This window comes from Rutilus rutilus (genome assembly GCF_951802725.1).
Source record: "Rutilus rutilus genome assembly, chromosome: 1".
Lineage (NCBI taxonomy): Eukaryota > Metazoa > Chordata > Actinopteri > Cypriniformes > Leuciscidae > Rutilus > Rutilus rutilus.
In genome coordinates, this window is record NC_140209.1 from 65,111,921 (window position 1) to 65,132,851 (window position 20,931).

At 36.8% G+C, this 20,931-nt stretch overlaps 2 protein-coding genes and 2 long non-coding RNA genes across 12 annotated transcripts in view; all 4 read left to right on the plus strand.

Annotated features, from left to right (window-relative positions):
* The first annotated feature begins 243 nt into the window (after positions 1 to 243).
* Positions 244 to 1,245, plus strand: LOC311296757. Its single transcript, XR_014628697.1, has 3 exons — positions 244 to 323; positions 469 to 607; positions 1,167 to 1,245. It is a non-coding gene; the product is annotated as an uncharacterized lncRNA (long non-coding RNA).
* A 371-nt stretch (positions 1,246 to 1,616) lies between these two features.
* Positions 1,617 to 3,859, plus strand: LOC311296273 (uncharacterized protein). Its single transcript, XM_084417963.1, has 6 exons — positions 1,617 to 1,746; positions 1,872 to 1,973; positions 2,048 to 2,247; positions 2,340 to 2,518; positions 2,618 to 2,708; positions 3,221 to 3,859. The coding sequence occupies exons 3-6, from the start codon at positions 2,170 to 2,172 to the stop codon at positions 3,515 to 3,517; spliced, it is 645 nt and encodes a 214-aa protein (XP_084274089.1). The 5' UTR covers positions 1,617 to 1,746; positions 1,872 to 1,973; positions 2,048 to 2,169; the 3' UTR covers positions 3,518 to 3,859.
* Positions 3,860 to 4,046: 187 nt separating this feature from the next.
* LOC311296644 lies at positions 4,047 to 5,099 on the plus strand. Its single transcript, XR_014628648.1, has 3 exons — positions 4,047 to 4,346; positions 4,590 to 4,694; positions 4,967 to 5,099. It is a non-coding gene; the product is annotated as an uncharacterized lncRNA (long non-coding RNA).
* Positions 5,100 to 20,406: 15,307 nt separating this feature from the next.
* LOC311295070 (uncharacterized protein) overlaps positions 20,407 to 20,931 on the plus strand; it is a 31,019-nt gene continuing 30,494 nt past the window's right edge. For 3 of the 9 annotated variants that reach the window (XM_084416258.1, XM_084416255.1, XM_084416253.1), the window contains exon 1: positions 20,447 to 20,529. The gene's annotated coding sequence lies outside the window, so the exon portion shown is untranslated. Of the gene's footprint in view, positions 20,534 to 20,931 lie in introns of all 9 variants that reach the window. The other 6 variants (XM_084416257.1, XM_084416252.1, XM_084416259.1 and 3 more) reach the window with 5 other exon arrangements.

A 20,931-nucleotide genomic window follows, 5' to 3' on the forward strand; every position in this document is an offset into this window, starting at 1 on the left:
TATTTCTAATTCTCTCTCTATCTCTCTCTCTCTCTCTCTCTCTCTCGCTATCTCCATTTCTTTCTTCTAAAGCTTCACTGTCTTCAAGTAAGTATTGTTACTCTATTCTTTATTTTTCTTTCACATTACTCTCTCTCTCACTGTCCAAAACATTTTTAGAAATGTAGTTGTATATAGTCTATACTCTGTCCTCAATTCTTTTTGTCTGACCGTGTTTTTATCTTCCTTTCCAGTATAGTATCTGTGAAATGGCTGCTCAGCCAGACAGAGGGAGAGCAGATGATGCTATTTTCATTGCAGACATGCTTCTTGCTCAAACCAAAGTGAGGGTTTTTTGTGAGACCGTGATCTTCCAGTATTGGTAATAATACTAAAGAGTGGGAATTAGAGAGCAAAATTTGAATGAACTGCTCAAGAGTTGGCTGTATTTCAGTGTTATCATACAGTGCTCACTTTCTGCCATGCAAGGCAAAGGAAGCGAAGGGCAAAGCACCATCTGCTAAAGGCAGTAAATGTAATGTCCGATGGGTGGAGAGAGATGCTGAAGGACGTCCACTGCTAAAAAGAAGCAGAAGTGGAGAGACACGAAAACGTGCTTCAGCTACAGGTAGTCCATGTCTTCCAGGATTATTTGTGATTACCCACCCAATCTTTCTTAACTAAATATAACTTGTGCCCATTGTATACAGAATTCAGCTTGCTATTTGTTAGGTAACATAAATATGGTTTTGTGTCACTTTTGAAACATAGACCACCAACCCGAGGGGCTTCCAGTGCACAGCTTTTTCCTTTATTTATTTTTTTCCATGGTAAAACTTAAAAGGATTTCTGTTTCCGGTTTTTAATAATTTTCCTTTGAATACTGTATGTTAAACTGTGCCATCAGAAACACAACATGGTGGTGGATGTGTTACTTATGTTATTGACTTCACTGTAATGCTAAGCAATTCCAAAGAAATGAAGTGGAAGTGAAGCAATCGGTGTCAGGTTCATGCTGCTAACAGTTCAAGATTATGTCCAGATAATGAGGGGAAAAAACTTTTAGAGATTAATGGAATTGTCAGACATGTCAATTAGCCTATTATAGCCTTAAGTCACTAATGAACTCTGTATTATATGCTTGTAAGACATGAAAATTGTTATCTCGTTCCTTTCTACCTATTCAGTTGTTTCCGTTGTTGGCAGTGAGGGCACTACTCCTTTTGAGTCATCTGAGGAGGTTCCCACAGTTGCCCAATCAAACTGCTCTCAACACTCATTTGGTAAGATGACACCTGACCTTACTGTAATTAAGCAAGTTAGCAATAAGCATGAAAGGAATGATTATTTTCTTATTTCTGTCTTTTAGACAGTGAGATGCAGAAACTGCAGGACATTCTGACCTCAGCAGATGTTCAAGGCACCAGCAAGTATCCTTCGACATCCACATCATGGTGCTTGCGCCAATCTGTAGCCCAAGATGAGTGGCGGAAAGCAAGGTCCCATCACATCAACTGCTTGCTGTCCTGCAATGTGGCTCCAGAAAATAACTGCAGCCACTGCACATCTCCTGCCGTCATTCGCTGCAGAGACTGCATGCCCCAAGAGTGGCTGTGTATGGATTGTGACATACACACACACACACACACACACACACAAAACTCACCCTCCATAACAGGGAGTCCTGCATTGAGGGAATTTACAAGCCCATTGAGCCAACAGTGTGCTGTGTACAAAAAGAGGGCAAATATACACTGGTCAATCAAGGTAGTGTTCTGAACCTTTTCGACAAAGTGATTAAAGTTTTATTCTTTTTAATTTTTTTACTTTTATTATCTTAATTGGACATAGTTTTAATGCTTTCTCACTAATTATTTAACTTCTCTTTTCAGTATGTTTATTGCCTACAGTGAGACCTGTCCAGTTATGTACTTGCGACCCTTCAAACGTCACAGAATCAGCTGGCAGAGCAATCATTTTGGTTTGCATAAATGGTATGAATTATGCTTTATATTTTTATTTATTCTTGTCCCCTTGTGTGTTACAATGTTCTTCTTTTTGATTTTAGGTCGGTATGATTTGCACTTGCCAAACTTGCTGTGCAGATTAATAATAAGCAGTGGGTATTGGCCGGCATCTGTGAATGCTGACACGCTGTTTTCGGTAGATGTCTTCAGCTCATTTGAAGAAATGAAAACTGTTGCACCAGGTTTATCGAGACAAGGTTTTTTGCGGATGTTGGAGAGGAGGACCTGTCTCTTTGGAAGGGTGAGATCAGTGTAGATCAAAGTTGCCTCAAGTAGAGATGAGAGAATATTAGTGTAGCTATTCATTTTACTCTTTACTAATCGAATGTACAGGCTGGGAAAATACATGGAGACGTATTCCAAAGAAGCTTCATGGGATACACAATCTGCCAGTACGAGTGTGAAGAAATGGCCAGTGTAGAGCACTTCACCTGCCCGGCATGTACACCCAACATGCTTGCTCTTTGTGCAGATGGCAACAGAAAAGTGTACCGGTTTCGGCAGTCAAAAGGGTTAGTTGTTTTACACTTGTAGTTGTTTTACTTAATGTAAAATTAACAGAACATATAATGTCTGACACTGAACATATATATTTTTCTTATTCTATCTAGGTCAGAGGAACCCTATTTTGATGGCACCTTCATTGCCAAGGACACCGATGTACACCATTTTGTTGATGAGATCAGGAGTAAAATGAAAAGTGTTAGTAAAATATGTAGTTTTTTGCACCTTTGATTTATATCCGAAATTTGCAATGTATGATTGTTGTTTTATTAAATAGATAATGTATCCCTAGTTGGTATAAGCTTATATAATACACTTAGTTTGTTACTAGCACTTTGAGCATGGTGCACTCTTTCAAGCAATCTTGTGTTGAGGTTTAAATTAGATATGGTAGGTGTGGTGGCATCCAAAGTGGCTAGTTTAGTCATTAATTATGTAACAGCAGATCTCTGCAAGAGATAGTGACTATGCATGCAGTTTGTCACCCTGCCTTTCAACTAGTTTGTGTAGCTAGAGTAGAGAAAGTGGAAGATGCATTTTCTGAAGCTCCTCTTTAGTAGTAGTTAGTTAGAAAGCAAACCTTTATTGTCACCGATCATTACAAAGATGCCCGTTGGTGTGATGTAACCTGACTCATCCTGATGGATGAAGTAACTAGTTAGGAAAAAATAGCAACTTTCAGTTTTAACCAGAATTATTGTGTCACGCAGACTGCCGGCAAAGGGATCTGTGGAGCCAGTCAGTGGTCTGCTGCACGTGAGACGGCCAGAAGAGCAAGCAAACTGGATGAAGAGGGCCTTGAGGTGGTTGTTTGCAGACATGGAGTGCTACTCAAGGCTCTTAACATGTACAGGGGGGAAATATTTGCTTATCCGCTGTACCTGCAGAAGGAGCTCAAGCAGCCACAAACGGACAGTTCTGTTGCACAGATATTGCTTGCAAGTATTGGCCTTACCTTGAGAAGTTGGCCGTCTCCATGCTGGACCTCAGACCTTTACTGCAGATGAGACCATTACTTTCTGTCACGCATGCCAAGGCTCATTCAACCAAGTGTGAGGTACTGCATATTCTTTATCATACCATTAAAAAAAAATTTACTTATATAATACACTGTATATGACTATAATTTAAGTGCCATGCTGATTTGTAAGATAATCTGGAGTGGCAAAAATCATGAAGGTGCGGCACAACTGCAGGGGAGGAGGTGGAAATGGTCAACAGCTGCCTGTCTCGTTGTGCCCTCAAAACCAAGTACATGACAAAATCTGCTAATTATTGCTGATTTATATTATTTTAGGAAACCTGTCTTTTATGTCTTTTTATTCTAACTGTCTAATACTTTGTACTGAGATTACGAATATTATATAACATAGCAAATATACAGCTGTAAATATTCTAATATACAGTACATTAATAAAACTGCATTACATCTCTCTTAAATTAAAAATCAATTGTCAATGCGTGGATGAACTGAAATACCATGAGCATAAATGGCACTTTTCCTCCATCACATCATTTTGTTGTTTAAAGCCAGGAATGACATGCGAACTGTCCATGCTATTGGGTGGAACCGACGGAAGTTGGAAGGCCTTCATCTTGCACTATCCAGCAGATACATCAAGCTATTATGTTATGTCTGAGTTATATATACAGCGCTTTTCATGATTTTCCTCACTTTTTAAGATTGCAAAGTCAAAAATCTTTTTTTTTTACACCAGACTTTGAAAAAGGCTGAGGCTGAGTCTCAGAAACTGGAGGATTTGAGCAGTGAACTGGGGTGTCCTGAGAACATCGTGCATCAGTGGGTACATGATGTCAGACAGTGGGCTACTGACGGTACAGTATTTTATGGACATTCTTCTAAGTAGTTTACTAATAATACTGCAATTGTAGAAGTGAGAATCTTTGCCATGCATAAGGATTAAGTAAGGGGGCGCTGTCCTGTTTTTGTTTGCTATAAACTTGTGGGCTTGTAAACTCCTTTGACACTGTTAACACTGATGTGATTTGGGGCTCTAAATAAACTTGAACTTGCAAGACATCATAATAATTTACTTGTATTATTGTTGTTGCTTTAAGATTCTGTAGGTACCAGATGTGATGACCAACATAACCTTCAGAAATCAACTGAACAAATGTTTCTTGGTGTTCATCAAAAACAAGCCAGCCTTTATAATCACACTGGTGTGTTGAAAACTCATCTAATATTTGTGTCTTTTTTATTACTTGCAGATGTCTTATCTGGATTGTTTTTGTATTATAGTGTTTTTAGGTCCTTAATTTTAAAATGTCTTCTTTTTAATTGTACAGATATTAGGCCTATTATGCCTTTTAAGTCATTAGATTTTTTTTTACATTTTGATGTATTAATTCTTAAGTCAGTTATAAGTATTTCATGTAACTTTCTGATATCTGTATACACATGCTTGTACATCATGTTTTAAAAAAAAATTTAGACAGCAACAAAATTCGACAAGAAAATTGTGGGAAGAGAAGAGAAAACTCCTGCAAACAATCAAGCTCTACAATGAGCAGGTGCCAGATGAGGAGCGCATCGCTGAGGAGAAGGTGGAGAGCGGTTTCTCCGTGGGGAGACAGTCTAATATGGCCGTGGGTCTATGTGTGTGTGTGTGTGTCTGTCTGTGTGATTAAGCAAATTAATGATATGTTGTATATGCTACTGTAAACATATGCCACATTTCATCTGATTAAATTTCTATTACATTTTTGCACTCTGCACCAGTATATGGGATGTCCATACACTACTTGTGTTTTGCCTGCTGTTTAGACTGTACAGGTCAAATTTGTATTGAAGGGATGTTATTTGTGTGACTTCAGAATCCAGCAACATCCTCACCAAGAAGAAGATTTTTGATGTGTACATGTGAAAAGTGCGGCTTCAAGAGGAAAAGATCATTGTGATGAGGGAGATGAGACAGCACTGCACCTATCTCAGAGAGCTGGCTAGAAACATTAGGACAATGATATCAGAAATGTCTTCTGGCAGAAACAGTGGTAAGATGCTATAACTTTTATTACATTCTTGCTGTAATGCTTTTGGGGATCCTATAACCTCACTCATTTTGAGATCCTCAAGTGTTACATTATGGATTCCTTGTGGCTGGATCTAAATGGTCTGTAAGTTCTTTAGTAAAGTCAGTTAATGAATAGCTCAACAACAATGGAAGTGTTGTCATGCCTCGCTTTTAATTTTTCCTTCTAGGCAGTTTAAGTGAAGAGGGTCATCGCGGGCTCCTGTGTCTTCAGAAAAGGCTTGCAGATGTAGAGGAGAAGTTCCAAGTCGTTTGCTCAAGTGACAGCCTGGCTTTAGGACCAAATGCTGCTTCTCTGCTGGAGGATGGGCCCGAGGAGATACCAGAGGACCATGAAGAAGTTGATTTTGAGAGTTCAGATGACAGTGATTTTGAGGCAGTGTAAATGAGTGCTTAACTGGTCGGATACATTTAGACTGCGTGCGTGTCAATTATGACTGGACTGCAGGTGTGTTTCAAGGAAAAGTGTAATGGATGTCTTATACAGTGCTTTTATTTTGGACTATTGTTACCTCAGTTCACAAACAGCAGGTCGGTTTTTAAGTTTCACCTCCGATGTTACATGGACTATCTCTACTGTCAACTGTGGTGCTAGAGCTTGCGAATGACTCCAGCCTCTTGCAGTGGTGACTTCCCCAAGCTTTGCCCATCTCATCTTGTCAACATAATGACCTTTACTGTACAAAAATGTTACACTTACAGTAATAGTTTGATTGTTTTATTCACAGTGATTGTGGATACTTTTGGAATGAACCATTTACTGTACATGTCACTACATTAAATACTTTCCAGAAATGACTGATCAATACCCATAGTTGAGTCTTAAGTGTAGTATTTCCTGTTGTTATTGCTGCTGTTATCTTGCCAAGAAAAGGAACTCATTTACCATGGCATTACTTCAGGTAACTATAAACATATGTTGTACATGCATGCAAACTAGTTCATGCTGATTTGTCTTCTTGAAAATAAGATGTTAAATTACTGATTTTTCATTTTCATCTTAACATTGTATGCCAGTTGTTCACAGGGTATATTACACAGGGTGTGTAATCGCACAAAATAAAATTTTCACATGCTAATTGTCAAGTAGGTATACAGTTATGTGTTGTATTAATTAGTAAATACTAAATTATAGCCATAAATAAGATACGTTTTTCATTATCCTGCTGAATAACTTTGCTCTGGATACAAGAATTAACACTAGACAACTGGTGTTGTAAATATCAGCTTACAATTATAGGCTATTTGCTTTAATTCATGTCTACCATTTTATACATACATATATGTATGTATGAATGTCCTTGTGGTCTTTGTATCACATATCACTTTGTTCTTTAGGCCTACATAAAATAAAATAAAAAGTGATATGTAAATAATGTTATTTTTATCATTATTTTCTGTATAAAAACATAAGTTGAAAATATTTAACATAAAGAAACCGAATAGAATAGGTTCATTGGAGACTCTAAAATTGCCCTAGGTGTGAATGGGAGTGTGAGTGGTTGTGTGATGGATTGGCGACAAGTCCAGTCAGAGTGTACCCTGCCTCTCCAAAATGGCAGCGAAAAGTGCCTTCATTTCAACATGAAAACACAAATTTTAATAAAGGATGACATATTTTTTAATTATTTGTTGGCAATATCAGTTATTCATATTTCTTTACCTAACATGTTTTATTTTTTTTTGTATTTTTTTTTACTTCTTCCGTTTCTGTGGTCAGGTGACGCGCCTGCGTCATAACGGTTACCTTAGCAACTAATATGAATCTCCCGAAACAAGCAGTTTTAGCTAATAATAATAACCACAAGATGATGTTTTTTGTCTGAATTAATACAACACGTATTATGCTTTTGCAGTAGCATGTCTGTTAGGAAGTTACTTTATACTATAGTTCTTTTTGAAACCCTACTTACTTACAACCCTAGTTTGCCAACCAGAAGAACTACATATTTAACGGGCTGTCTATCACGTTGTAATCTGCTGCAACAGGGAATTGTAGTTTTATTTTTGTAAATTACTAAAACATGTAAATGGATGTCTGGACTATTAAACTAAGAGTGCACTCATGGGTATGGGTGGATGTAAAACACAGTAGTTTGGTCAAAATTTTAAATTATAAATAATAACTAGGTGAGATTCAGTTTTTACAATTTTTGGTGATGTCCCCTATTGGTGATTGCACCAAACGGTAGCCCTTATGATGGAAGAGTTCAAGAGCTTTATATAACAGTTGGTTTCATCATTGTAGCCCATTCAGTTGCTGAATTATAAGACTCACAAAATGCATCAATGTCAAAGTTCAGAGGTCAATATTTCAAAGCAGGAGCCAGGTACAGCCTTCTGATTGCAATGCTGTTACTCGGCTGATCAAGACCTTTCCAGTGATGTGTTTGGTTTAATCATATGACAAAATAAAAAATTTCACTCTGCCCACTCAGCCCTTGTGTCATGCATGCATTTCAAAGACACATGAAGTGGTCTAATGTATAAATGTTAAATAAAATGTATTTGTTGGACACAGTTGCCAAATTCATTAATGAAATGTTTATTTTGACTTATTTGAATCACAGATGTCACTGTGGGCCTCTTGGAACGTTTCTTTTTCACAAACCCTAACCTGATAAAGTGTTTCAGAGTGATCTGATTCAATATGAATTAAAATACAGAGGTGAGTTACATTAAAAATCATTATAGATATCCAGTGTCCATCCTCCCATCTCATACTTTTATAGTTCATAATTAAGTGTTTTTATGCTGTGGTCATATGGCTAAGTGACTTCAACCGTCATCTAATTTACCTTACATATGTAATTATATTACACTTCCCATTGCAAGAGCAATACAGCAATTAGATTTACTAATGACTTTTGTGTTACTTTGAAATCTCACACCAGCCTATACCACAAGCAGAGCAAGATACCAGATCATGAGGTCTGATTCAGGGTCAGTTTCACAAAAAACAACAAAAAAAACAACACATATTAAAACCTGGTCCTTGACCAAAAGACACCTCAGCTCTCATGATATATTTCTAAAGTCCAGTGCTCAAGTAACTGAAGTAAAGATAATTTGATTACAATAGTAACTGTAATGTGATTTCTAAGATTATACATGTAATCCTGTACATTACCTTGTTAATGAAAGACATCTGTTTGCAGTAATCTTAGTAAAAGTAATCTATACACTGTTGTAATAACAGTGCCATCTGAAGAGGAAGGGGAATCCAGGGACAGCTCCATCCAGGACAAAAGTAAAGTCACAAAATGTATGTCATAATGACACAACACATATGTACAATGCTTTATGAGACCAAAACCATTTTTATTGAACAAAACTTCACAATGTGATTGGTAGGACTTGCAACAGTTCACATTATTCTTAATTATGGTACAATTACTCAACACATTATGTAATGTAGTTTTACATATATTTAAAACATGTATTTGTTATTTCCCAAATTTGTCAATCATTATGTAAAAAAGCTTTGTATAGTTGTATAACAGGTTGCCATTTATAATCATGGTGCTGTATGCGAAGGCATTTCCACTGTTTGACAGATGAAATGTGTAGGCAAAATATGTGATCAATTAATTAGTGTGGATGATTGATATGTTTCGATAGCCCAACACTGACAGAACATCATGTGTTATTCATAGGAGAGACAGTATGGTTTCTATATAGAGAAAAGTTAAGGACCAAAAGCTACGAATGTTTATTTTTTTATAAAACTATTCTCTGAATAAATTCCATATATATTTTATGTTGTCTTGGATGCTCATATAATGAAGTGTACAATTCAATAAATAGTGTATCTGGAAATAAAGAACAAATTCATTCCTCAATGTTTTATTGATGAAAGCACAGTAAACAACGACAAATCATAACTAAAGCCACTCAAAACGGACAATAATTGGAGTGCAATTGAATGAAAGGGTCCAGTCGCAAGAAGCGTTTATTCACAACAGTAAGAAGAAAGAAAGAAAGAAAGAAAGAAAGAAAGAAAGAAAGAAAGAAAGAGAGAAAGAAAGAAAGAAAGAAAGAGAGAAAGAAAGAAAGAGAGAGAGAGAGAGAAAGAAAGAAAGAAAGAAAGAAAGAAAGAAAGAAAGAAAGAAAGAAAGAAAGAAAGAAAGAAAGAGAGAAAGAAAGAAAGAAAGAAAGAAAGAAAGAGAGAAAGAAAGAAAGAAATAAAGAAAGAAAGAGAAAGAAAGAAAGAAAGAAAGAAAGAGAGAAAGAAAGAAAGAAAGAAAGAAAGAAAGAAAGAAAGAAAGAAAGAAAGAGAGAAAGAAAGAAAGAAAGAAAGAGAGAGAGAGAGAGAAAGAAAGAAAGAAAGAAAGAAAGAAAGAAAGAAAGAAAGAGAGAGAGAAAGAAAGAAAGAAAGAAAGAGAGAAAGAAAGAAAGAAAGAAAGAAAGAGAGAAAGAAAGAAAGAAAGAAAGAAAGAAAGAAAGAAAGAAAGAAAGAAAGAAAGAAAGAAAGAAAGAAAGAAAGAAAAACATAACAGTGCTCCAGCACCTTCTTGGGAACCTGATGGGATCACTAACAAGTGTCCATATCCGCCACCCACTCCAATGGCCACTTCTTTCCACTGTAACACAATAAGGAAATATGCAATGAGATGTTTTGGTTCTGCAGATGAACTGTAGACACAAAGACACACATTAAGACCCCTGTAGCTGTTTTCCAATCGCTGTGTTTTAGTGGGGTTTCATTACATCACAGTAGGCTAATGCTAGTCAACTACAATGCAAGGAAAGCCTTAATTGTTATTTTAAGACAATAAAATCCTATAATCTGTTATGTTTCTGACATGAATCACTGTTTGGTGTGCACAATACTCACAATAATAAGTGTTTTACATTTTTGGTAGGTTTATCTATACTTAGGCCAACTGCTCAGTTTTAGAGACAATTCTATTTAAACAAATCAAAAAAAATTTTTTTGTGTAACTCAAAAATGAGGAATGTGAAGTCCACATTTACTGTAAGACAACATATGTGACAAATGAAGATCACAAGCTGACACTAAATATATCGATCCAGTTATTAAAGGGATAGTTCACCCAAAAATGACAATTCTGTCATCATTTACTCTCCCTCAAGTTGTTCCAAACCTGTATGAGTTTCTTTGTTCTGCTGAACACAAAGGAAGATATTTGGAAGAATGTTTGTAATAAAACAGATCTCGGTCCCCATTGACTACAATAGTATATTTTTTTTCCTACTATGGAAGTCAATGGGGACCGAGATCTGTTTGATAGTAAACAATGACAGAATTTTCATTTTTGGGTGAACTATCCCTTTAAGTAAGGCAGTAATGTTATAACAGACAATTTCTATATCTCTGTATATTAGATTTATGAGAATGAGGTCCTAAAATGAAAAATGTCACCGATTACATTACTTTTCAGAAACTTAAATAAAAATGAGCTCCAATGTAACTACAGATAAGCCATCCGCAAGGTAACAGTGGAATTCAAAGTTTTGAGTCTTAAATTGCGTTAGCCTTACGGCAACAGGTCATGTCTCCTTTGCTTCTCTCTTGAAGCTTCAAATATATATATATGACTTTCACATAATGCAGGCCGTGTAGTTTGGGCATAACATCTTAATCAAGAAAAAAAAAGAAATTAATTAAGAGAAAAAACTAAATAAAGTGTCTTAGTAAAGTGTTGGGCCACCAAGAGCCACCATAACAACTTTTTGGACTGAAGCTGTTATGGTTTTGGACACCACCGTCATCAAAACACCAAATGAAAGCATATACTGTATTTTGGACGAATGAAGCTCCCCAGATTTCAGAGACTTAGAGAATCTATGCCAAAGAACATGAAACTCTTCTGGTGGCACGTAGTAGCCCAACACCTTATTAAGACACTTTGTGTTGGTTATAATAATATATTTATGAACTATATAGACACATCTTACTTTAATCTTACCTAACATATGTCAATAGTTTGTGCATGTTAAAATTAATTGACTATGTGTTACCCATGAGAAGTCGTACATACCAGAGTTTGCATGGCTCCCACTCCACTTGCTTCCATTTGTGGCCCTAAAAATAGTGAGACTTTTTCCTGCCCACATGCTGTTCTGATTGGCTGTGGGTTTAGATTGATTTTGACGCATCTCACAGTCGCGTCGCTTATAGTGTGGACAGGCAAATTGCTTGTCGCTGGAATCTTATCGCATCGCGTCTGGTTAGGACATGGTGTAAGGCTTAATCCTGGCTTAATATAAGCCCTGTATGTGAAACCGGCCCATATTGTTTTATTTGGTTATGTGTTTCCTAAGCAATGAGGCACATGTATTTTAGTTTATTGTGCCCAGAACAGAGGCTGCAAGTTGTATAGTGTATTCCAGCAGTTTTTATTTTTTTATGTGTGCAGAGACTCGATCAGCAGACCCAGCATCAGAGTCTTCATCTCTGCTCAGCCCTGAGTCTGACACTCTTCCTCCTGCATCTCCCTCCTCGGCTTCTCATCCTGTCTTCATCTCCTCTGAGTCTAGTCCTTTACCTTCTTCTTCTTCGAAGAACAATCTGACCTCTGACCTGTAACGCTGCCTGGATCATAATCACACACTGTTCGCTGGTTGGCCAGAGGAGAACTGAGCGACTGAGCCTGGGTTCTCCCAAGGTTTATTTCTCCATTCTGTCACTGAGTGTCTTTTTGAGCTCACCAAGTCTTCTCCGTTTGCGTTGCCTTGTTTGGTTGCTGTCTGTAAGTTTAAAAAATATATATATTAGAAAAAAAATAACAATTACAAAATGCAAGTTGAGTGATGTAGTATCAAATACCATTTTGTCGACACAGATCATGCTTCTTTCTTCGGATGGAATAAATAATCTCATGGATTTCACTCTGGAGCTCTTCCTGCTACTGTGAGTCCTGTGTCTCTCTTGAAAACCAGAAATAAGCAAAGTCGACCATTACAGAAAACACAGTATCACTGCAAAAATGTAGACAAATATATATGGAAATGTATACACCAGCGACTATATTACACACCAGTGGCTGCCCATTGCTTGCCATCACACACCCACCGATCTGCATCCTCCATAGAGATGTTTAACTCCTGCTTGAGACTCTCAAGATCGGCTGCTTCCATTTCTGCTCTCTGTGTAGTCTATTTAAAAAGAGAATAAAATGACAGAAAACATAGTATCACTGCAAAATTAACCACAATTGCCCCTGAAAGAAATGCAGGGGAGAGCACAATCACATTCATAGTGTCTCCAGGGCCCAGGAAACACCTTAACGTGCAGTCTAGGCTTCTTACTTTGACAAATCTTTTCGCCAGTGTCTTGTGGAGACTCTCCACCTTCCTATTGTTCATCCCATGGCAAGTACAGTAATCATATCTCCTCTGCCTATAAAAACACAAAACCAATAAGAACAAATCAATTGTACAATCTAGCATTGTGTGTCAAACACACTGGTTAACCCTTTTTTCAACCAACCTGACTTGGTCGTGTAGCTCGGATAACTTTTCTGCCATCTTTTCCAAATAAGGCCAGTGCCTGTAAAGGGAAAATTGCCCAAACTGGTAAGGAGACAAACCAGGATCTAAGTGACTAGTACAATTCCTGTAACACTACAGTATGTAGTCATATGTATGGTATATGTCATATCAGCACTGATAAGGTAGTAGCCATATTCATTTTCTAATTCCAGAATATAAAAAATTTGTGATTTTTAGCTAGTCATGGTGTTATTCCCATGCATGGCATATATTAATAAAGGTAAAACATCAGTAAAAACTTCAGTTATCATTTGGCAATGGCTATCTACCTGCAAGCAATGTCCATACAAAAGAGTGTTGCATTTGCAGCTTGTGCCAGCTCCTTCTGCAGGAACATTGGGTCGGCATATATTTCACCACGGTAGAGGCTCAAGCCTTGCAGCGAGATTCATGTCTGCACACAGCTATTTCAAGGCCCTCTTCATCCACCTTGGCCCTGGACTTCTGTGCTATTTCTCTGCCTGCTGGAAATGTTGCCGGTCCGCAGACATCATGACCTGTCCTCTGAAAGTAGAAACAATATGTTACATGTAATCCCAGGACAAGAAAACATTCAATTAAAAAGAGTTAAAGAAATCCTTACACTAAACATCTGGCTTCTAATGTGGTCAACAAAGGCAGATACTTTGGCATCTTGTGCGATGAACAGTCCATCAAAAAGAGATGGTTCGTCTGTCCTGTTAAATAAGAGGAATTCATCGCCAACACAATTACATAATAATGATTAAACGTTGCATTCACCTAAATTAATATGACAATTAACCATAAAGGTGCCACACATTTTAGTCTGTATGAATCACATTTGATCTGGAACACTGTGTTTAGAGTATCAGCTTGTATTTGTCCTGTGGGAATGAATGCTGTAATGTGGAATTAACTCGTGTAAGAAGTAAAAAACATACTGTTTAAAGTACAAAAATAAATAACTAAATCTTTATTTGTGTTTGTGTCTTCAGGCGACAGAAGGGAGAAAAAGTTCCTGAACAATTTACCAGATTGCTGTCGTAGAACTGTAATATAACAAGCTTGTTTAAAACAGTGCTATATCTCTCAAAACACTCTTTAAATTGTAAAAGCATTTACGTTTGAATGTGAAGCAATCACACATTTGACACATTTTGTTACTTTCCATGAATTTCAAATAAAAGTATAATTATGTAATGACTAGAGCCAAAGAAAATTATGTTAAAGAAATATGTTTAGATGCCACAAAATGATTGTTATTTTTTACAGAAATAAGGTAAAGTACAGTTTCTCTATAAATAACTATCAGTCCATTCAACCAATAGCTATACTTGCTTTTCCTTTAGAGGGTCATGGCATGGGGGGTCTAGAGCCCATCGCATCTAGCACTGGGTGACAGGTGAGATGCAGCATGGACACAAAAATAACTAATAAATAAGTGGTTTTAAACTTGTCTTGAACCGGTAATGTTTTCTATTAGCGTCTGCAGATATAGCCAGCATGTCTGGTGTGCATGCTGGGCATTTAAAGGGCTCCATCAGGCACAGATCTTCTTTCTTAAAACTGCAGAAGGCAAACTCCCGAAAGACTCTGTGGAAGAAGGTATCGCCACAAACACTACCCGTCTGGAAAGAAGGATGGTATTATTTTGGTTAATAAAAGATTTTGAAGTCTGGAATTCAAACACTTTGGAAATAAAAACAGCCCTTACCCGACCAGTGCAAAGACATCGATGTTCAAGCATTCTGAGAAATGCTTGTTGGGATAAAGCTGGGCTGGCTAATTTCATCTGCTCAAATGATGTGAACAGATCAAACTTAAACAGCATTTGGCAGCTGGTGGTTGCTGGCCAGGATCTGTATTGAAGCAAGTCACTAATCCCAGGAGTCCATCTGGAAGAACAAAGTGGACAGCTTATACACGGCAGACACAGGTTGTGTGGACCTTAAAACAAACGTGTGTTTACTATTTGACCAGTATTTGTACAGCACAGGACAAAAAAATATAGTCAGCCATTATTATGCTTGACTTCATCTGGTCGGATATAAAAAGGTAGAAGGAAGTGACGAGACATGCCGTTGATAGTCACCAATACAGTCTGCTTTCCTGGGATAATTTTGAAGTTTTGGTTTGGACCACAGGAACAGATTTGTATCGGTGGAGGAACTGGAAGCACACACACTGCAGTAAATCACATTTCAGAAAGTAATATCAGTAATGTCTACACATTTACTCAACAAAAGATTCAGTTAAAGGAAACTGCAGAGGGCACTTAGTACATTATCTGAACATACCTTGTTCACTGAGTTGCAAGAAAATATACATTTGTATCAATACGATACATTTTATTTGAATATATCATTAGATGAACTTTATGAGAACATATAATAAGTGAATTACCAGTATGAACTTCATTGACTTCAATGGATTTAATTAAATTAATTTGAAACTCATGACTGCTCAAAACAGTCTAAATTTATGAAACCTACATATTCTTTTTCCAACAAAACAGCATCAATATTACTCCGTAAAATAAACATTTTGTTTGTAAACATTTCATTAATAAACTTTTACTTGAAAAAATGAGATGATAAACAGCTTGAATCTGTTCATGCTGCAATGGTTCATCAATAGTGGCAGCAAAGTGAAATGTGGACTTTTGTGGGAAATGTGGGAAGGATCAAATGTGTGTGTGTAGGAAAGAGAATAAATGTATTTTACAGAATTAATTTGAGACAAATCTAACCAATAGATGAAAAACATCAGCATAATTTCATGTGTAAAGCTACAGTTCACTTTCAGGTCAATACAGACCCGAACGCAAAAGCCACAGTTTAAATAGTTCATATTTCTTACATTAAATCAGATTTTATTTATTTATTTATTATTTTGACAGAATCTATACAAAATTCCATCTTCGTACTAAAAACTATAGATTTATTAAAAACGAAATAAAATGCTTGTACCTCTTCTGGGTCGAAATGGAGCCGAATGCAATAAGAGTTTAGACAGACGTTTCAATAGAGTCTCTGATTTCAACTTTAGTTTAGTTTAAAGAGTTTGGTGAATATAAATGATGATTCTCTGGCATTTATTTAGTAAAAGACAGTAAAACAACTTTTAAGGCATTTCAGAGAAACTCCATGAAGGAAGATTAATATCTAATATTGTAAAAGGCTGAAAAACAGATTGTTTTAAAGGAGCAGCTCTAGTTCTCTGGTGATTTTGGACTTGATTTGGTAGTTAGTCTTTAAAGAGACAGTGCAGTCAGCATCAGTGTTGCTCGCCCGCACGGCTCTCTGGAAGCGATGGCAGAAGCCGTGAACGATCACACAGGCCTCCTCCAGTTTGAAGGACTCGTCATCTTCACAGAGGAACTCCACCAGAGCCTTGCTGCTCTTCTGTGAGCTTTCCAGCTCATCCTGAGCTTCCTTCAGCCTCACCTCACAGCCTGAAGGAAGAAGTGATGGACTTACACACTGAACAGGAGCATCAGCATCTGTGAACATGATCTGGACACACACGCACCTCTAGAAATGTTCTGGTCTGCATCTGGATTTCAGCATCTGCCTGAGCTCTGACTCTGAGCTCTGAGACTCGGCTTTGTAGTCGAGAAAGATCCTCCAGCACAGACTCTTCTGACGACCTGACCACAGAAACAGCGGATCGTTCACTCTCTAATATTATCCACATTATCATGTCCTACGAGCACGGCTTGTTTTTGTGTAAAGCTGATGAAAATGACGTCACAACAAACAAAGCCTATTTTTAAACCTTTATTTTCTACATTAAATGTAACATATAATTGTATCATAATACTTTGTACAACAAAACATCAAAGCATCGTCAAGTTATGTTTACCACTGGCTTTATTTTACTCATAAATTGAAATCACAGTGAACATTAACGCTGTGAAACATTATATTGACTTTAATTTAATGATACTTTTGACAAATGAAGGAGTAGGGGTGCATGTGTAACATTTGTTAGAGAAGATATGGCATTTAGAGAGATAGGAATAGGAAATGAGCATGAATACATAGTCATAGAGATCTTGACGAAGGAAGGAGAGCTCATAATTATTAATTATTATAATCCTTGTAAGAAATTAGATCTGAATGGGTTACTGCAAACTGAAGGAATGGATGGAAATAAGAGAGTGATTTGTGGGGATTTTAATGCACATCGTACATTATGGGGAGGAACAAAAACAGATGTAAACGGAGAGGTGATCGAACAACTGTTAGAGGAAAAGGAACTGGTTTGTTTAAATGATGGGAAAAGGACCAGACTGGATGTACACACTGGGAATATGTCAGTATTGGATTTAACTTTGGTGTCAAATAATTTAGCAGGGAAATGTGAGTGGGATGTAAATTATGAAACATCAGTAGGGAGTGATCATTATCCAGTTTTTTGTGGAATATTACTACAGGAAAATAAACAACAAGAGAAAAGAATAGGGAAGTGGATATTTGATTGTGCTAATTAGGAAAAGTTTAGTTTTATTTGTGAGAGTGAAATAGACAAAATAGATTTAAATGAAAATATTGAAGAGATAAATAAAAAAAATTGAAAACAAAGCGGCTAATGAGTCAATTCCTAAAAGTAATGGACACATTAAGAGGAAGGAGGTGCCTTGGTGGACAGATGAATGCAGTGCAGGAGTTAAAGAAAGAAATAAAGCTTTAACATTTTTAAGAAGAACTCATAATTTTCAGAATTTAATTAAATATGAGCAAATGCAAGCAAAGGTAAGGGAATGCAAAAAGACAAAGTTGGCAGAAGTTTTGTAATAAAATAGGTGGATCAACACCTGTGGGAGAGGTATGGGACATGATTAAAAGCATGAGAGGAATCAGAAGAGAATGGAAATACCCTGTTATGAAGGAGGGGGAAAAGCAGCAGTATCGGATGAAGAAAAGGCAGAAATGACAGCAAAGGCACTCGTTGAAATCCATAGCTCAAATAATCTAACTGAGGAGGGAGAGAGAGGAAGGGAATTAACAAAATCAGTTTATTCTGGAAGGATTGAGAGGCGGAAGGAAACTAATAGTACAAGGGATGCGCTGTTAACTATGGAAGAAATGAAGAGGGCAATAGCAAGAGCTGGAATAACATCTCCTGGAAAGGATGAAATCTGCTACATAATGTTAAAACATTTGGGTGTTTTGGCATCTATAAAACTGTTAGGCTTTTATAATGAAGTTTGGGTAAAAGGAAAGTTACCTATTGGATGGAAAGAGTCAGTGATTATTCCTATTAGGGAACCTGGGAAATGACCCGTCAAATCCAAAGAATTATCGGCCAATAGCATTGACCTCACATATAGGAAAGATAATGGAAAGAATGATTACAGAGAGAATAGCATTTTATTTGGAAAGTAGAGGAATTATATCTCCTCATCAGAGTGGTTTCAGGAGAGGAAGAGGAGCTATGGACCCCATTATATGTGTGGAAACAGATGTTAAGAAAGCTCAGGTTAATAAGGAGTCAGTGATGGCAGTCTTCTTTGATGTCGAAGAGGCATATGACACGGTTTGGAAAGAGGGGTTGATCAAACTTGATATGATAGGAATAACAGGTAGAATTTATAATTGGATTAAAGATTTTTTATTTGACAGATTTATTCAAGTCAGAATTGGGAAAGTTTTATCTGGAAGATATATGGTAGAAAATGGCACACCCCAGGGCCGCGTCATAAGTCCAATACTCTTTTCAGTTATGATAAATGATGTATTTTCTCAAGTTCATGGAGACATGGGGCGTTCATTGTTTGCTGATGACGGGCATTGTGGAAACGGGGAAGGAATATAAATCATATCACGGGAAAAATACAAGAGGCAATTGAAGTAATAGAAAAATGGTCATATGGGAAATCAGGTTTTAACAAAAACGATAATGTTCACTCAGAAAAGAGGCATTGATACAGAAATAAAGATGTATGGACAAACTATTGAACAAGTTAAAGTTTTTAAGTTTCTGTGTGTGGTTTGAAGCAAAATTAACATGGAATGAACATATTGAAAAGACTGACACTGAGTGTAAAAAGATTTTAAATGTGATGAGATGTCTAAGAGGATCAGAATGGGGAGCGAGTAGAGTTGCAATGAAAAGTGTCTATATAGCACTGATGAGATCAGTGTTAGACTATGGAAGTATTGTTTATGACTCGGTAGCAGGAACTTTGTTGAAGAAGTTGGATGTGATTCAGGCTCAGGCTTTGAGACTTTGTTGTGGTGCTTTTAAAACGACTCCTGTATCTGCTCTTCAGGGAGAAGTGGGTGAAATGCCATTACAAATCATACGAAAGCGGTTAATGATAAACTACTGGGTAAATCTTCAAGGTCATTCAGAAGACCGTCATCCAACAGTAAAGGCACTCTTTCCGTGCTGGGAAAAGGAAAGGTCTAAACGGAAGTGTTTTGCATGGAATAGTGACAAAGAAGCTGGAGAAATGATTTTAAGTCAGAAAAGATACATTCCAACAGTAGCATTATCAATAACTCCAGCTTGGTTGTTTCCTGCAGTACTCATAGATTTTGATATGCTATGGTTAAAGAAAGAATCTGGAAACATTGTAGCTGTTGTTGAAGATAGACTACAAACTGTATATCAAGCATTTGTCCCAGTATAGACGGATGGATCTTAAGATCCTAATACGGGAAGAACAGGTTTTGCTTTCAGTATTTCATCCTTAAAGATTTCTGTTAATAGGGGAACATCAGATAATTTATCAGTACACACAGTAGAGATGATGGCAATAGCAACAGCACTTCAGTGGATAGAGGGATAAAAGATAATGAAAAGGTTGATGGTTTAGCAAAACAGGCTTTGGAAAATGAGGAGGTCCTGAATATTTCACTTAGTAAATATGAAGCAAAAGCAGTAATTAAAGCATATACCACAAAAGAGTGGCAACAGTAAATGGGATACAGTAAATACAGGACGTCATCTTTATGAAATACAACGAGAAGTAGGAGTAGTGAGGATAACTAAAAGAAGCACCAAAGAGGAAAATATTTTAACAAGATTAATGGTTGGACATACTATGCTGAATAAAACCTTAAAAATAATAAATAAACCTCCAACAGGATTATGTGAGCATTGTGGAGTAGAGGAATCAGTAGAACATGTTATTTGTGTTTGTCAAAAGTATAATGAACGAGAAATAATGAAAAATGAACTTAGAAAGATGGGAATGGATGAATTAAAGCTTAAAAATATAATTACTTATGGACTAGAGAGTTTATTTCTTTATCTCACGAGAACAGAGCTGATTAAGAGATATTTTTTTTTTATGAAATGGGCAAATTCTGGTCTACACTCCAATACATTAGGTGGCGATAATGAATCGAATCGCCAAAAAAGGAAGAAGAAGAAGAAGCTGCTGGATGTTTACTCGTCTCACAGTGAAACCGAAAGCAGTCGATGACTGTAAAGACGCCATTTCGGAAGATAGAAAACCAGCAATCGCTTCACATGTGAGTAAGTTCGTTAAACTTTTCATAGCTGTAATATCAATAGAGTATTGCGTCTCAACAGACTTTATGACGAACTCAAACTCAAACACATGATAAAGTGGAAAGTTACTTTCGTTATCTAGGCCTACTTCACGACACGTCAACTGTCATAAAATGGCTAAACTTGCACTTACTTTTTCCTTTAACAGGAGAATATTAGTTTAATGTTGAAATCTTTGGTTGACTTTAAACAACTTAATTATCTTTATAATCTAGATGTGTTCAGTGACGCAGTAAGACTGGGGAAAGAAAGTGTAGGCCTAGTCGCAGGATAATCACATAGGCCTAAACGCGTAAAAATAACATCATATCTGCTTAATGCGAGACGAAAAACAGATTGTGAAAAACATCTGCAAGAGTTCA

Bases quoted from the DNA above. Each gene is read 5' to 3' on its own strand.
- LOC311296273 (XM_084417963.1), top strand. From the start codon at position 2,170: ATGAAAACTGTTGCACCAGGTTTATCGAGACAAGGTTTTTTGCGGATG. The intron at 2,248-2,339 runs GTGAGATCAGTG...TCGAATGTACAG, and splicing joins GGACCTGTCTCTTTGGAAGG to GCTGGGAAAATACATGGAGA. The intron at 2,709-3,220 runs GTTAGTAAAATA...TGTGTCACGCAG, and splicing joins TCAGGAGTAAAATGAAAAGT to ACTGCCGGCAAAGGGATCTG.